We start from the raw sequence: 17,711 nt of genomic DNA, 5'->3' as shown, positions 1-17,711 counted from the left end.
TCGCAGACACACTACTTCCGTTTCCCGCGTTTCTAAAGCATTTCCCGCTTCTCATCGAAACCCTAATTTCACAAAAAATGGGAACGAAGAATCAATCATCTGATACCACCGTTTCCGATCACAAAAAGCGACGAAAGGTCGGCTTCAACAAAATCGGTAAGTTTCTTTCTAGTTTTGTCGTAGTCATTTTACTTTTGTTTTCGCTAATTGACATCACTTTCGTGTTTTCCGTGTATAGATGAAGGTGTTCTACCTAATGATTACATAAAAATCTATTTCGGTACGTTTTCTATATACCTATAACGTTAAATTGTCTCTATTTACGAATTTGTATTATGCCAGAGCATATATTAGGGTTTGTAGCAATGTGCTCAAATTAAGTTACTGTATTTACTAATAGGCTTTGCGCTGTTTCTGTATATATTGTTAGGTACTTATTCTATTGTTTGGGTAAACTGATTAATTGAGCTAGAGCTTGAACAGGGGGCCATCTCATTAGTTTTATATTTAGTTAGCTAGTAATAGGCTTTGCACTGTTTCTGTATATATTGTCAGGTACTTATTCTATTGTTTGGGGAAACTGATTAATTGAGCTAGAGCTTGATTGCTTGAACCTTCCTTGTTTAGAGCATTATTTGGAAGGCTCAAGATTGGCTATGATATGTGTATTACTATATTTATACCGGCTCTTATACACTCATACTTTTAGTTATTGATTTGAGGTTTTGTATAGATCTAATGCAAAATATTCAAATGTTGAAGTGGGAACCGTTATTTTTTTTGTATTCTGCAAAATGATTATCTAGGTGTTAGATGATTGGTTTTGGTGAAACAAGGTAGGACTTGTATGGGAAGCGAGTTTTTATAGTTTCTGTAGAAGTAACTCGTTTTATAAGTTCTATATGTAATCATATGTCTTGGGAGACAATTATATTGAAATCTTGATTTTTTCTGAAATCATTGTAAGTTTGTTTATCATCATTGCCCTAAATTCCTAGTCATTGTAAGCTATGTATACTTCGTTTCTAAGAAATTATTTGTTCTCAAGCTTTATGTGATCTCGTTTTTCTCTGATGATAACATGCTACTTTGTGTAAACTTATATTGCAGTGTCCAGAGAAGATGAAGTGGGGTCTCCAGAAAGTTTCCCCATTGAACCTGTTGACCTAAGTTCTTTCTTTGAAGAAGATGGAAAAATCTACGGCTACCAAGGGTTAAAGGTATTTTCTATATGTGTCCAAGTAGCTTTGTATTACCGATTCCTACTTATGAATTGTATCAAGTAGCTTTGGTCTTTTAGCTTTTATTGTCTCTAGGGTAGGCAAGAGCACATTCCAAAATGTTCTTGGCATCAAAATATTGATGTTTGTCATCTTAAAGGATCTTCTGAATTTATTCCAAATGTTCATTATCTCGTCCTTCCATGAAACAAATCTGTACCTTTCTGTTTGTAAAAGTCTCTTTAACCTGATACCATACAGACTGATGTATGTGCACTGATATAAAACTTAAGATGTTAATTATTGCAGATCACTGTCTGGATCAGCAGCATATCATTTCAAGCATATGCTGATATCTCTTTCGAGAGCGCATCAGATGTAAGCATCTCTTTTGTATACCATACCTTTTGAATTCTAAAGTGTCATTGTATCCTTTGATGATAGTTTCTGTACATGTAATTATGACTGAAAGCTTTTTTAATGGTTGATATTGTATGTCACTGATAAAGGCTGGAAAAGGAATCACAGATCTAAAATCTTCCCTGGAGGTAATCATCAAGTACTTATCTTTTGTTTTTAATCGAGTTAGAAATTATAGCCTAATTACTCGTAAATAGCTTCGTTTACGGTCAAATGGGTCAAAGGTTTCACTAATTGTATCTCTGATGCACAAACTTTTAAAATCTTGTAAGTGTAAGAATATAGTTTTGTTATTGCAGTAAGATTATTTTGTGTAATCTTATTTGACTCATAAATGCAAAATTATTTCTGTATGATAAGTTAAATGCTGATTAGTATTGGTTTTCATTCTCGCAGAAAATATTTGCTGATAATCTTGTTGAGACAAAAGATGACTTTCTGAAAACATTCTCTACTGAGAGTGATTATGTCAAGTATGACTTCCTCATGACAACTTCTGTTATTTTAATTTTATATATTGGTTTCTTAATGCTTGATTGTTCACAGATCAATGATCTCGAGTGGCAAAGTAATCCAACAAAATGTTCCACCACAGGGTAACGAGAATTTAAAAGCCGATTGTTCTGAACTTGAGGTGTGTTTCATATTATCTTATATGTCATATATACCACATTTTCTGATTAATCTTCTGTGAGCTTAAAATTTAAAGGTCAAAACAGGTTGTTCTTGGTTGACCCGAGACACTTTGAGTCAAAAAAAATTTCCTTCTATTTTTTCTGGATATAGATAGTTGGTAACTTAAAAAAGATTACATACTGTTACTATTTCACTATGAATTTAGTTTATTGAATAGTTGATGTAGTAGGTTGTATGTTTTAAAAACTGCTACCTCCAAATATATAGTTACTTTAAGTGCAGTGGCTTATACTTTTTATTTTTTCATCAGGTTGTTCGTGTTGAGGGTGAATCTATGGGTTTACTCTATTGTAGATTGGTACCACTCGTTCTTCTTCTTGTTGATGGTAACATCTAAATCTCTAAATTTTCACCTATTGAATAAAGCGTTGCACACTTTCTTGCTGAGTTAAAGCCAAAAATGTGTCTAAATTGACTGCATCTTTGTATATCAGGTAGCAATCCCATTGATGTTACTGATCCTGACTGGGAGATGTATCTTTTAGTTGAGAAGAAAAGTGACCAGCAGGATAGTCCAGTAAAACTGCTTGGTTTTGCAGCTCTTTATCGGTTTTTCCATTACCCTGACACTCATAGGTTGAGACTTGGCCAGGTATATCCATTAGACATGTTAAAAGCATACATTTCTGTTAACCATAAACTTTTTTTGTTATTTGACTTCTTTATGTGGCAATATGGGTAGCCAATCAGAATTTCTGTTTAGATTGGAAAATGGGCTAATTGAGAAACATGTCAAAATGGGTTTAGTTTAGGACATGGTTGTAAACGGGTCAAGTTAGGTGGACTTACCAACATTTTCAGTTTTTGAATTTTTGAGAATAACTTAATGTCTCATCTACAGTTAATGGCTATATTCTCAAATTATTCATCTAGTTATCTCAAGTAAAACCAATTTCGCCGTCCATATATTACTCCGTAATTGGTTGAAAATCCACCATCTAGTAAAAGTCACTGAAGGGTAAACAAGATTCAACTGAAACAGGGCATAGAAATATTTTTTTGTTACTTGAATGACAAATATCAGTATTTCTTTACTAAAAGTCATTTAATTTGTTTTTTGGACTCATGAATGACAGATATTGGTATTTCCTTCATACCAACGAAAAGGTTATGGAGGCCATCTTCTCCAAGTACTCACAAATATGGTAGTTTCTGACAACGTGTATGACCTCTCAATTGAAGAGCCACTGGACTCGTTGCAACATGTTAGGGCTTGTATTGACATACCCCGCCTACTCGCATTAGAATCAATTCAGCCTTCACTAAACTCAGTTGTTGCTCGTCTAAAGGAAGAAAACTTAGCTAAAAGAACCACCATTACCCGGTTTGGGCCACCATCAGACACCATTGAAGAAGTGAGAAAGACACTGAAAATAAACAAAAAACAGTTTGTCCAGTGTTGGGAGATCCTGATCTACATAGCCCTTGACCCCATTGATAAATTCTTAGAGAATTTCAAAACCATTGTGTTGGACCGTATCAGAGCTGATGTCATCGGTAAAGATACCGGTGCAAGTGGGAAACGGGTGATTGATATCCCAACAGAGTACGATCCTGAAGCATCGTTTGTAATGTTTAAGACGAGTGGAGGAGATGGTGAGGAATCGAAGGAGGTTGAGATGGAAGAGGATGATAAAATCAAACAAGAGGAGCAGCTACAGAAACTCGTTGATGCAAGGATTGAAGCTATTAAAGTGGTTGCACAGAAAGTGTCTGTTAAAAGCTCTTGAAATTATGAGGACTAGCAGAGTAGTATTACAATGAGACTTTCTTAAATTTCTTATGGTTATGGACCTCTTTATATGTTTGTAATCTTGTGCTGAGCTTTATAACGTTTTGGATCTGTTGTTATAGCATTCTCTATTTCAGTATTTCTATTACATTGAATCAAGTCACAAGTTACCAAGGTGAAGAACCTAGCTAGTAATATGCTTATGGTTTGCAACATTTTAATTTATGTTGTTTTAGCATTCTTTTACATTTAATCGAGTCACAAGCTACCAAGTGATTAACCTAGTAATATGGTTATGGTTTGCAACATTGAATACAACCACATGGGCACTAATGCACTATAGATAAAAAGAAACGTAAAGAGCTAATTCACCTTCTTAGTTACAAAATGTTCACAAAAATACACAATAATACCTCCTCTGTCCCAGTTCCAATATGAATGTTAGTATTGATATTATATACTCCGTACATCATTTAGAATCTGGCTGGGGAACCTGTTTAGGTTCGCATAGGTTGATTTAAGATGGGTATCACTGTTTATAAACATTCCAAAATCCAAGCCAAACGTTTTTTTTTATTTATATTCATTATAAACTAATTGATCACTTAAAAAGAATAACCATTAAATATCATTAATCTTTACAATTTATTACAATTTACCCTTATATGCTACTTTTAACCATTTATGTTCAGATTATAAATACAACTTGGCGCACACTTTTTGTGGACACTTTTGAATAAAAATTCATACTGTTACCATAATGGTAAAATGGTAAAACTAGCTATCTATAAAATCTTACTCTGTAATTTTATTGAATAATGTATGTACGTGTTAAAATACTCCGTATTTTTATTGAATAATAATGTATGTACGTGTGCTAGGTGTTGCATATTTACAAAATAAACAATGGTATAATTCAACATCCTTATCATCTCGACATCTCGTTGATAATGATGATGAAAACAAAAGGGAATGTGATAAATTTTTCTATGTTCAAGTTATCCTAAACAGATTAATCCGTGACAATGTTCTGTCAACCTTAACCCCTTGTGTCACTACTTAAATGATCATGTTTTCTTTTGGTTACATCAACTAATATACAGGAACCAAGTATTCATGTGTATCAAATTCCAAGAATATTTGTTCAATTTTTAATGCTAATCAGGTCACAAATACCTCTATTATTTTAAGTTTACAACAAAGAAGTAAGATGATGTTTATATTTCATAGTGAAGTACAATTTATAAACTACACTACATAAGTTGCCTAAATTTTGTGTACACAATAACCTTCATCTTCTGATTTCAAGTTTGGACTCCAGTTTTCATATTCAGATCCACCAAAAACCATCTGCTTGATTCCAACATGACTGCATACAAAATTCCAGCAGAAACAGAAGAAAAGTTCTGTTAATGATTCATTCAGAAAAAAATTATTTATCAGGAATTTATTAATTTGGTGAAAGTGGGACCCGACAAAATGATGAAGGAACGCAAGGAAGAATTATAGAACTTACTCGGAACTTATTTGCGTCATTGCATTTATCAATACGTCCAACAGCAAAGGCTCACTGGTACCAATATCTACCCTGAAAAAGTAGAACCCAACAACTCTTGTCATCAATATATGGAATATCAAAGATATAAACGCTTGTCAATTGTCACACAAAATGATACTTCAAAACATATACCATGGAAATAGGTACCACCCTAATGTACATGCTCACGGGGTGGATAGTGGTTCAAAGGGGCAATTTTGGTACGGGTCAAGTTGGGTGAACTTGCAACACTTCATTTCGTGGAATTGAGTAATGTTGTTGTAAATAGTGTGTCAATAATGATTACTCATGTTTTATTATTTCAATTATATAATATATAATCTTTTAATATAATAAAAGGATGTAACTGATTTTGGCCCACTTTTGACCCGTTTTCTTCTTCTAGTTAACATTTATAATTAACAGCCTTTCGACATATTAGAGATAATATATAAATAAAATTGACCCATTTATAAGTAAATGGTTCCATGCCACCTCTAAATTCATAATCTAGGCTATTCAATGAGGCTATACACTAGCACCATATGAAATGGACAACAATAACATCTCTTGCAATATTCTGAGGTATGCACTGGCTTGGATATAGGTTCATCCACATGATCTAAACACCACTTCTCGTTATATCAAAACAAATATGAAAAAAAAAAAAACACATAACGCAAAGAAAAGGGTTATGTTTAGGTTCTGTATAAATTTACCATAAGCGTGCTACGTTGTCTTGAATTTCAAGATCACTGATGTTGTAAAATGTAGTCGGTTCAATGTTTGCTCCTAGAATATCATCATAACTTGGTCTCTTGTCTGTAGTAGATTGTGAAAGCTGCAAAAATCGTACACATTTACACATGTCACTTATACATTAAGTACTAAATAATTCAACCTTAAAGTATGTAAAATTATGAGCAATTACTTGCATATTCATAGAATTGCACCCACCAAGACGTCCAACAATATGCCATGAACGAATTGTCTGCAAAACGAATATAACTTTCTTATACACACAGATATATGAGTCGAGATTAATAGTTATCTGAATACTTTTGTAGAAAAAAAGTAACTTACGTCGCAAATCATTTTAATGTCTTTGTCTAACGGAGCATGGTAGAACTCAATCCAAATATACGAGTTATTGAACTCGAATCTGAAATAATCTACCTGAATTAGTTCCGACAAAAATATTTTTTAAAGTATTTTGTTGCTGTTAATCTATCAAGAATAAGTTCAAGTAGCAGTCCTAATTTATTATAGTATTTTGCTGCAAACAAGACTAAGTTCAGAGTTTGACATGCAACATTTGTTTTTTTTTACATCAGTTTGGGATCACCTGGGAACTTAACCACCCACGTGTTCATCTCCCGTAGTTGCATACCCCCCCCCCAACCCCACCCCCCCCCCCCCCCCACACACCCACACCCAACTACTGCCCTATAGGAAACCCGGACCAATCCGAGGGCATGGCCGGTAAAACCCCCTCCGTGCAGCCCCTATGCAACATTTGTTTACATGAATAAATTCAGAAACTCATTAAGCTTACTTGTTGAAAATTACTTGCATAGGCGTGGCCGAACCAGTTTTACGCTGAATAATCTTATCCCTTTTCTTCTTCATCCTCTCTTCTATCTGACATTTTAACAAACACTCAGCATACATGATACATGATACATCCTATATCGATATATACAATTACTTTTGTAGCAACTTTTTTGCCATATTAACAAAATGTAACGATAATGAACTTACTTTAGACCTAGCTTTAGCAGGATCATCAATTGAAGTACCCAAAATTTCAGCAAATTCAGGATCTTTATCATAATTCATTTCTTCATCTCGTCCTTTTGGTGAGAATTCATCTTCAACTTTATCCCAATCGATATCAACCAAATCATTATCGTCATGTACTTCTTCATCTTCTTCTGCTTCAAGTTCCTTAATTTGTGTCACTAAATCTGTCGATTTCGCGGGTCGGGTTTCACCAACTTTAACCAAGTATCTGCTCGTGTCACGTGTAAAGTGTAATTTTATATTTGAAGTAGAAAAGGATGGAAATGAGTTGAATTGGTTGATTGTTGAATTCGAAATTCGAGGAAATTGAATTGAGGTTAATTGTAGTACGTTCATGGTTATAAAATTGGGGGTTTAGGGTTTATCAGCGTTCAAACACATTCAAGGGGTTTTTCGTTGTAGATAACATTTCAAAGTTCTCAAACAGCATAGCAACTACGGAGTATTTATTTATGGGCCTCTGGACCCTTATATGTTACATTTATGAATCCTTATTATATGCCGAATAATAGGCCCATATAGTTTAGCCCAAAACAGCCCAATCCTCAATCCCCTTTCATAATATATCCCAAACCCTAACCCTAAATTTCTATCGTCTCTGCTGATTTGCAATACATCCAAAAGAAAAAGGCAGTAACAATCACAACACATCAAATTCAATATGGGTGAGTTCGAAATTTCATATCTAAAAATGTAATTGATGAATCTATGTGTTAGCTTTTGTTGATTAATTTGATTAAACGCAGGTAAGGTTCACGGATCATTGGCTCGTGCTGGTAAGGTTAGGGGTCAAACCCCAAAGGTTGCTAAGCAAGATAAGAAGAAACAGCCACGTGGTCGTGCACACAAACGTATTCAGTACAACCGCCGTTTTGTCACTGCCGGTTAGTTTATTATTATTATTGGGTTGCAAATTGATTCATTATAATTAGACTGGTATTTTTGACATTGATAATAATGTTCAAAGTCTTCTGAAGATACTGTGTACTTTTAATCACGCTTGGTTGTGAACAAAATGATATAAATTTTAGTGAATGTTTATAAAGGTTAAAACTTTTCATCTATAAGTATTTTGCATAACATTTTTCTACATGATCACTGTTTAGTCATATAGTACACTGTACATGATGATGAAGCTTGCTTGTCCATTATCTTTGATTGCTTATGATCCTTTGATAGAAATTAGTGCCTGCTTAGGTATATAAATGTGAATTGTTATATCAATTGTTGGATGTATATTCTTGACACGACTAATTTAATAATCTTGTGTATAACATTTCCATCATTGTTGTCATATGGGTTATAGTTAAAGAATATTCACTAATTACTTAATGATCTTTAGGTCTCTAATATAATATAATATTGGATATAATCGTTGAAATGATATTGTGTAGTTTTTGTTGAGGGGTAATGGTATAAGTAGAAAAGTAAAATCACGCGTGCTAAATTTTATGTACTGTAAGTATGTAACTAAGGTTTATTTAAGTGTTGGTCATCTAGTATACATGTGTAGTTGTGTACTGCTTCGAATGTTTTCAGCTTGAAATTTGAATATGTAAATTGTGTTCTACGCTTGATTAGGTTTTACAAGCTGAATGGAGAAATGTATACCTTAAGAAGTAGTAGTACATAGCCTAAATGAAACCCTGGAGGAAATAGATTGCAATTACATTTGACATTTCATTATTGTTAATGGAAACTAAAACATTTATATTTGGTTTCGAGTATGTAGAAAGGTATAGCTGCGTGATACAGTTATATGTTTTTGTGCAGTTGTTGGTTTTGGAAAGAAGAGGGGACCAAACTCATCAGAGAAGTAAGCTGGAGGAAATGAGTAGTTTTGTAACTGTAATGGAATTATTCTCATTGCTTACAAGTTCTAAAGACAATGTTTTATGACTCTTTCTACTGTAAACCTTGAAAGTTTTATTTTTATTTTTAATTAAAAGCTCGATAACTCACCAGTTTGGGAATGGTTCATGTTATATTCGTGCAGTGTCATTCTTTTTTATACGCTTTCTGATTTTTTGAGTTATAGTCGGTGAATATTGTGATGTATTTGAATCTTAAGTTTGCATTGAAACGGCAATTACCCATAGTATCTTGTATGATGCTATTGAGTGACCAATTAGTTGCAGTTGATGTTCAATTGCTGAGTACCATTGTTCTTGGACACTACGGAGTACTAGAAAACATCATTTGGACAAAGTGTTTAATATATTATATGGATATATGATTGTAAAATGAATTCCAGCAAGCGTCTCAATTTTATTTTACTATTTTTATTAAAAAAAAAATTCTAGGCCGGTAATTCACTCGTAAGCAATCTTTTTATCTGTCGAATAGAGAGAAGGATGACTTTCTTTACTTTTGAGAGTGTTTCACTTTGGGTGAATAAATGACTTGTTTTTATGAGGATGACTTTCTTTACTTTTGAGAGTGTTTCACTTTGGGTGAAGAAATGACTTGTTTTTATTTTCGGATAGGGGCAGGATTGTCTACATCTCGACTCTTTTATACGCCGCTCATGTGGCATTGGGTTTTGTCGTTGTGGTTGTTGTATGATTGTAAAATGACTACAACTAATACCAATTTCGACCACTGTAGTCCTAAAATCGTGATAGTGTGAACAAGGTCTTATTGCAGCTTGTACTAATTTTTGACTCTTCTGGATCTATGATTATTTGCTATCTGGAAACGAATGTTTGTGTACCGACCCCTGCACTTAAACTAGTCCTTTTGTGATGCTGATCTAATTAAATCCAATCTGCATGATTTGTATGAAAATTGCATTTCTTTTGAATGAAACGGTTTACATTTTTGATTTGACGCTTGTCTAGTAAATTGTTAGGATATGTTTTAATGAATGCATATCCTTTGTTAATGGTTTTAAGGAATATCATTTTAATATATGCTTGGTAATGGATGGATGCTAAACTCTAGCTCAAATTTCAATTTAAATTCCGGTGAATCAAAGCTAAGATGCAATACATATATACAACTCCATCTCTCTTGAAAATCCAGTGCTCACATTTGATATCTAGTTATACACTATTAAAACATCATTTACAACTTACAAGATAGCCATTGATTTGGTCTTGACTATTTAAGTTATTAAAAGATCATATCAATACAAAATCTTACTTGTGTTTTATATGTATATTGTTACTTTACTTTACCCAAAAAATGTATATTGTTACTTTATTTGCATGTATGTATGTATGTATGTATGTATGTATATACGTATATGTATAGTTGTATACATAAGTACGGAGTAATAGTTCAAATAAACAGAAAAGACAAGTAGACAAAGGATGAATGCATATTTGAGAAGGCTCAATAACTTATAATCAGAATAATAGCAGAAGATATCGAAGTAAATAACATCTGTATAAATTTTAATGTGTAACAAAAAAATAATATAAGAACGAAAACATAAATGATACCTTAATGCTGATAACTAATTTATGTTTTTGCAGTAAACAATAGCAGATTTAAGATTCTCTTCGCGTTCTTCATTATTCATAGAGCTATAATAATTCGGTGAATGCATCCCGCTACTACTATTACCACCAACTGCTGCACTTTTATCATTTTTGATTCCACCTTTCTTATCCAAACGATTAGAATCTTGTAACATGAAACAGCCTATATACCTTTTCAATTTTCTTGTAAAACAATTCCATAGCTTGTGGTGATTGCATCTCACAAGATTCACGACCTCTGGTGAACGTAGTGGCGGTGGAGAGACGGTGGTTTGTGGCGGAGAGACACGGGTTGGTGGTGGTGCGATGGTGAGTGATGATGGATGGTTTGAAATGATGGTAACGGTCATTGCAAGGGTTGTTGTGGTTGATTGTGAATGTTTCATTAGATTAGATTAGACTAAATGAATTTGTGTTGGTGTTTTTTGTGTGTTAGAAAAGAAAGTGATTATGGAGTTGAAAATCAAATTGGTAATGAATTTGTTTCTGAATTTAAATGCGTGACATTAAATATATGGATCTCAATTGTTGGAAACTTTCACGTTTCAATCCTACATAAATATAGCAACGATAAATTTAGATTTAAAAACAAAAAAAGATCCACTATACTATAATGGAAAATGCTAATGACAGCCCTAAGACCACATCCCTATGGTTCCATTAACCGTCATTATCCGCTCATTACCCGTAGTTACCCGTAATGAACCATAGGCACGGATTAGTTACCCGCGTTAGTTACCCGCATTCACCATGGATTTAATGGAAGTGTTTAGGTTAGTTATAGGAATTGTGGGTCCCAGTGGCTTTTTATTGTTGGACTTGATGCTTTATTGTCTGTACGTTGTATATTAAGAGGAGTATTGTTTTAGTCATGATAGGGAGTGTTTAGTTATGAGTTAGTTATAGGATATTGGTGTTGATGTGACGCTGATGTGGAAGATTAAGAGGATGAATAGTTTAGTTACGATAGGGAGTGGCCTAAGGTTGTTGTTAACATGTACTAAGTAATTGTACATGACGATTATTAGTCATTTTCATAAAGGCAGTTATTAAAATTTACAATATTTTAAAGCATGTTAACGACAACCCTTAGGGCTGTCGTTAGCATTTTCCAAATTCCTAAAACAATATATATGTATGCATATTAAAATTTTCTACTTGTCGTATTACAAATTAGGGTAAATTACTACATTATCTAATAGACAAAAATGGTAAATAGTAACTAGGGGCATTTCGTCATTTCACCTTCTTTTTTTCAATTCTAATTAAATTTTCACTGCACCAACAAAGACCTCCACACTTTTTCAAATATTCAAATCGACCCCCCAAACAGGGGGTATAGTGTCAAATAACCATTTTCATAAAAAAAATCTTAAATAAACTCCACCTAAATATTCAACGGGTCATATCTCCTCGCTCGCAACGAGTTACATTTTTCCAACACCATGTCACTAACTAATTGACATGGTTAAACTCGAAATAATTTTAGGAACACAATGTCACTAACTATACGCAAAATTGACGCTTTTTAATAAACGCTAAATATTTGGGGTATTTTTCATACACGTTGATTTTGCGTTATATTTTTAAAAGTCGATAATTACATAGCAAAACGCGGAGATGGACATATATTGTTAATTTAAAATAACATTTAAATCTTTCACGGGTTATACCTTTTAGTTCGACTCGAGTTGCGCTTCAACGACATCATTCTTTAGCCACGAAATAATTTACAAACTAAACGCAATAAAATACATTGAAAACCGAACCCCCGGTGCGAAGCGAGGGTTCAACAACTAGTATTATCTAATAGACAAAAATGGTGAATAGTAACTGGGGGCATTTTCGTCTTTTCACCTTTTTTAAAAAATTCTAATTAAATTTTACTACACTAACAAAGACCCCCAAACTTTTTTCAAATATTCAAATCAACCCCCAAACAGAGGGGTAAAGTGTCAAATAAACATTTTCATAAAAAAATCTTAAATAAACTCTACCCAAATATTCAAAGGGTCATATCTTCTCGCTCGCAACGAGTTAAATTTTTCCGACACCATCGTTAAACTGGGGTGGGTAAAGTGTTAAATAACCATTTTCATAAAAAAAATCTTAAATAAACTCCACCCAAATATTCAACGGGTCATATCTTCTCGCTCGCAACGAGTTAAATTTTTCCGACACCATCCTCAAAACTCGAAATAATTTTAGGAACACAATGTCACTAACTATACGCAAAACGGACGCTTTTTAAAAAATGCTAAATATTTGGGGTACTTTTCATACACGTTGATTTTGCGTTAAATTTTTAAAAGTCGATAATTACATAGCTAAACACGGAGATGGACATATATTGTTAATTTAAAATAACATTTAAATCTTTCACGAGTTATACCTTTTAGTTCGACTCGAGTTGCGCTTCAACGACATTATTCTTTAGTCACGAAATAATTTTACAAACTAAACGCAATCAAATACATTGAAAACCGAAACCCCGACGCGAAGCGAGGGTTCAACAACTAGTTAGCAACTATATTAGTTTATTACTCCGTATTTGCTGGCATAATCATCTCAAGAACACTTACGTTTTGTAAGATAGTATGTGTAATTCAACAAATTGTCATAGTTATGGACGTATAGTTGCTCTTAAAGTTAAAGGTGGTCCGCTAATCCACGTTAATTAGATAATAAATAAATGTCTTAATTATCATATGACTTAAGATCACTGATCCACAAGATATATGTCCTAATTAACAAATTGATTATCTTCATTCGAAAAACCACGCACTGATTAAAGCCCCGATCATGGCGAAGGGGGCGATGAAATACGATCCTGTGAAGATCCACCGTGTAATGCGCCTGGGCCGTGCCACGCCCAGGATGCCAAACAAATAGGTAAACGCTATGCCACACAAACAGGCGAAGAAAACAGTCATCGAAATATTACTCATCACGTTCTTGTTGATCTTTTGCATAAACGCCGAAGTCTGCTGAAGAACGATACAAACGAACACAACAATACACCAACGAGGCCTGAGAATTTCAAACGGGTCAAACAGGTCAAAAGAATTTAATTTGATTACATTATTAAACTTTGTTTTACCCTCTAAGAACTGCCATATTCATGTATTACTATTGTATCCAGGGTTGAAGATCTCGTAACTCGAGGAGATCTCGGTCAAAGGTTTTTAAGGACTTCTCGGCAACTCGGGAAGAAATCGGAGGAGATCTCGGATTTTGACTTATGTTGACGTTGACCGAGTTTGGCCGAGTAATGACCGAGTTTGGCCAAGTAATGACCGAGTTTTACCGAGTCACCTGGCGATAACTCGGTTAGACATCTCAGCCGAGAAATCGTCGAGTAATCAGCCAAGATTTGCAACACTGATTATATCACATATAAACTTTAATTTGGTTACATTATTAACTTTAATTTAACACTTAATATCATATTAAGAAGTTGAATTCAAGTAATTCTTAAAACTAGTAAAATAAAAAAAATAAAAGGTGGTGTTAACTTACACGTATGGCCAAGGGTCCTGCTGCTCAGGATGTTGCCGCTGCGGACGGTTAGGTCTGAGAATTTCAAACGGGGAGGTCAATAAAATTTGTAATTGTAATTAAATAAATAGTATGCGGGGGTTAACGGGTAATACCCACGGGTTTTTCGGAGTAGTACAACGATTCACGGGCCGGGTAAACTTTTATGAATTTACCCGTCCATCACGAGTACGGATACCCGCGGGTCGCGAGTTTTTCGGTGCCCATTGCCATCCCTATATAAATATTAAATGACAAAATTTATAATTAATACTAGTAAATGTTCTAAAATTTATAATGAACTTACGCCTTAGAGTAGTCCATTTCGTTCTATTCAATAAATCTTGTCACTGTTGGAGCCTTTAGATATTTCACTGCATTCAAAAATTAAGGAAGAAAAATATGAAACAAATACAAACTTATTGTAAAAGGTCGGACCGAGGACCGTAGCACAAACACAGATATGAGTTATACAGCTTAATTATACTAAATTCGGAGAGCAAATGAGAGTAACACCACTGATTTCAACAATCACAAACATATAATTCATTTTTATCAGATTCATGATCACCTATGAGTTATACAGCTTAAATACTTTGTTTCTCAAGATAAAAAGAAGACAAAATGTGTATATAACAAACACTGATATGAGTTATAAAGCTTAATTGCACTACACCTAAACATTTAGCATACCAGTTAGCTTGTTAGCTCAATTAATACAAAATACAACCTAATTGAGCAGAATACATACATGAAAATTAACTTATTCTTCTTTGTTGTCCAGCACAGCAAATCATACATACATGATAGAACATTGAGCAAAATAATCAAAAGAGTAATCATACATAAAACCTAATTGAGCAGAATAAACATACATACATGATACAACATTGAGCAGAATAATCAGTCATAGCAGAACAACCTAATTGAGCAGAAACAAAGATATATAAAGCTACAAATCTACAACAAGTCGACAATACACAAAAAATAAATAAATTAAACCTGAGAAGAATCGCGAGAAGACGAAATGTACCTGAGAATGTAATTAACACAGGTCGCTGTTCAGAACAGATGCCTGAGAATGTAATTAACACAGGTCGCTGTTCAGAACAGATGCCAGAGAAGAAGAATCAAAGAAAATAAATGAAACCCTAGAAAATTGTAGTCGCCACTCGCCAGAGAAGAAGAAGAGGGATTAGAGGGTCATTGTTGAGACACAATGGAAGAAACCCTAAAAAATTGTACGGTAATATTCAATTATTTAAAACGTTGACTTTTGTTGACTGAGTTTTAACGGATACTATTATTATTTATTTGTCATATATATATATATATATATATATATATATATATATATATATATATATATATATATATATATATATATATATATTGTATTGTATTGTATATGGTGATGATAACGGATAAAATTGTGAATAATTGAAGTTACGGAGATTATAACGGATGTCGATCGAAATTTGTGTACATCTTTTTTGACGTTCTATGAAATTTTTTTTTTTTTTTTTGAAAGGCAAATAACATTTTTTTTTTTGAAAAGCAAGAAGGACTTATATTAAACAATCACGAATAGTACATGGATGACTAGGCACCCTTAACACCACGATACATCACGAAAGAAATAAGGAAAAAAATTACATCGCCCTAAGCTAATTGCAAAGATTGCAACTAACAAAAGGAGTTAAAACTAAGGGTGTGAAAACCATTGTAGCCAATCCATAATATGACCCTTGCAACGTCGTGAAATCCAATCATATGAAAGAACTTGAACCTCGCTAAATAAGGATGGGACCGTCTCGAGTTTATTCTTGAACACCTTTGCATTTCTATTCTTCCATAGAATGTAACAAACCACCCAACAAACCGCTTGCCATTGATTCTTTTTATGATCCTGTGCTACACAACCGAAAGTACCATTAAAAATATCCTCAAACCCGAATATAGCCGAATTATACCCCCACCATTTAAGAACTTTAGCCCAAATGTCTTTTGCCACTTGACAGGAAAAAACTATATGCTCCACCGTCTCAATGTCACCATTACAAATCGGGCATCTCACACTATTTAAGTCGATGCCCCGTTTATCTAACTCGAATCTTACCGGTATACGTCCTAATCTCGCCCGCCAAATAAACACCTCCACTTTTTTTGGAACCAAACCATTTCGCAACGACTCAATAGAATTAACCGCACGTGGAAGAATGACTTTGTCGACAAGAACCGAAAAGTCCTTGACCGTATAAATGCCCTTCGAATTAAGATTCCAGCTCCAACAGTCTTTTTTACCTTCGGTCAGCTGCAAGTTCCGAACAGTATCACGCAACTCATTTAGTTCACTATTCGTTCGGCCCATCGGTGGATAGGCCCAATTGCCGAGCCCATCTCCCTTAAATTCTTCGATTTTGCTACTGATGTTGATATCTTTGTCAATCTCTAGCCTATGTAGTCTTTTGAATCTGTCCTTAAAGCTTGCGTTCCCCACCCAAATGTCATCCCAAAAAGAAGTGCTTTTCCCGTCCCCGATTGAGCGTATGAAAGAATTAGAGAAAGAAATCCCTAACCCGTCCACATGTTTTCCTGCTTCACAAATAGAATTCCAAAGGCTAGCGTTTGGACTCCGGGAAAGCCCGTTACCAAGCACAAGACCTCTATTAGAACCATAAATGTTACGAATAACGGTGACCCACAAAGTGTTAGATTCGGTTTTAAACCTCCACCACCACTTACAAAGAAGAGCCGAATTTTTACTTTTTAAGGACATGATATTTAAACCTCCTTCTTCGTGAGGAAGAAGGATTTTTTCCCACTTAACCCATGACATTTTAGAATTAGAACCCGTCCCGCCTCAAAAAAAATTCCGTCTCACACTCTCGAGAGAATTAAGCACACAAGTAGGGGCACGAAAGAGCGAGAAGTAATAGAGAGGTAGGCTAGAGAGAACCGACTTAACTAAAGTTTACCGTCCACCGAAAGAAATCATTTTTGCTCTCCAATCCGCTAACCTCTTGTTAAATTTCTCGATCACCGGGGACCAATCATTCAATTTCTTCATCCTATTACCCACGGGAATACCCTAATACATGAAAGGCAATCGACCGCCGAGACACGAACACCAAGACGCAAGAGCTTCCACGTTATCATTACTAATGCCTATCCCAAATAATTGACTTTTATTATAATTAACCTTCAACCCCGAAGCCCGTTCAAAACATTCCAACAAGTACATTAAATTTCGCGCATTACGTCTACTCCATTCGCCAAAA

The 17,711-nt window shown here is 34.3% G+C and overlaps 3 protein-coding genes and 1 long non-coding RNA gene across 6 annotated transcripts; 2 read left to right on the top strand and 2 right to left on the bottom strand.

Annotated features, from left to right (window-relative positions):
* Positions 1 to 14: 14 nt before the first annotated feature.
* Positions 15 to 4,243, top strand: LOC139872402 (histone acetyltransferase type B catalytic subunit). Its single transcript, XM_071860270.1, has 10 exons — positions 15 to 156; positions 239 to 280; positions 1,111 to 1,220; positions 1,530 to 1,598; positions 1,730 to 1,768; positions 2,037 to 2,113; positions 2,187 to 2,274; positions 2,587 to 2,662; positions 2,771 to 2,928; positions 3,413 to 4,243. Exons 1-10 carry the CDS (start codon positions 78 to 80, stop codon positions 4,064 to 4,066), a joined length of 1,392 nt encoding a protein of 463 aa, XP_071716371.1. The 5' UTR covers positions 15 to 77; the 3' UTR covers positions 4,067 to 4,243.
* A 942-nt stretch (positions 4,244 to 5,185) lies between these two features.
* Positions 5,186 to 7,816, bottom strand: LOC139873028 (uncharacterized). The gene is made up of 7 exons (XM_071860955.1): positions 7,367 to 7,816; positions 7,161 to 7,246; positions 6,689 to 6,767; positions 6,537 to 6,596; positions 6,325 to 6,446; positions 5,585 to 5,656; positions 5,186 to 5,437 (listed from the first exon to the last, which is right to left on the bottom strand). Exons 1-7 carry the CDS (start codon positions 7,742 to 7,744, stop codon positions 5,335 to 5,337), a joined length of 900 nt encoding a protein of 299 aa, XP_071717056.1. The 5' UTR covers positions 7,745 to 7,816; the 3' UTR covers positions 5,186 to 5,334.
* A 126-nt stretch (positions 7,817 to 7,942) lies between these two features.
* LOC139873388 (small ribosomal subunit protein eS30z/eS30y/eS30x-like) lies at positions 7,943 to 9,372 on the top strand. The gene is made up of 3 exons (XM_071861323.1): positions 7,943 to 8,073; positions 8,155 to 8,292; positions 9,182 to 9,372. Exons 1-3 carry the CDS (start codon positions 8,070 to 8,072, stop codon positions 9,226 to 9,228), a joined length of 189 nt encoding a protein of 62 aa, XP_071717424.1. The 5' UTR covers positions 7,943 to 8,069; the 3' UTR covers positions 9,229 to 9,372.
* A 4,164-nt stretch (positions 9,373 to 13,536) lies between these two features.
* LOC139873562 (uncharacterized) lies at positions 13,537 to 15,669 on the bottom strand. Of its 3 annotated transcripts, none has more exons than XR_011767381.1 (4): positions 15,506 to 15,669; positions 14,738 to 14,804; positions 14,413 to 14,466; positions 13,537 to 13,923 (listed from the first exon to the last, which is right to left on the bottom strand). It is a non-coding gene; the product is annotated as an uncharacterized lncRNA (long non-coding RNA). The 3 variants fall into 3 exon arrangements; XR_011767382.1 differs by having other exon boundaries at positions 15,464 to 15,506; XR_011767383.1 differs by lacking the exon at positions 15,506 to 15,669 and adding an exon at positions 15,310 to 15,334.
* Between the last annotated feature and the right edge of the window lie 2,042 nt (positions 15,670 to 17,711).

This window comes from Rutidosis leptorrhynchoides, chromosome 10, assembly GCF_046630445.1.
Source record: "Rutidosis leptorrhynchoides isolate AG116_Rl617_1_P2 chromosome 10, CSIRO_AGI_Rlap_v1, whole genome shotgun sequence".
In the NCBI taxonomy this organism is placed as follows: Eukaryota; Viridiplantae; Streptophyta; class Magnoliopsida; order Asterales; family Asteraceae; genus Rutidosis; species Rutidosis leptorrhynchoides.
The sequence above is the reverse complement of the archived record's forward strand: the minus strand, read 5'-3'. Positions and strand labels throughout refer to the sequence as shown.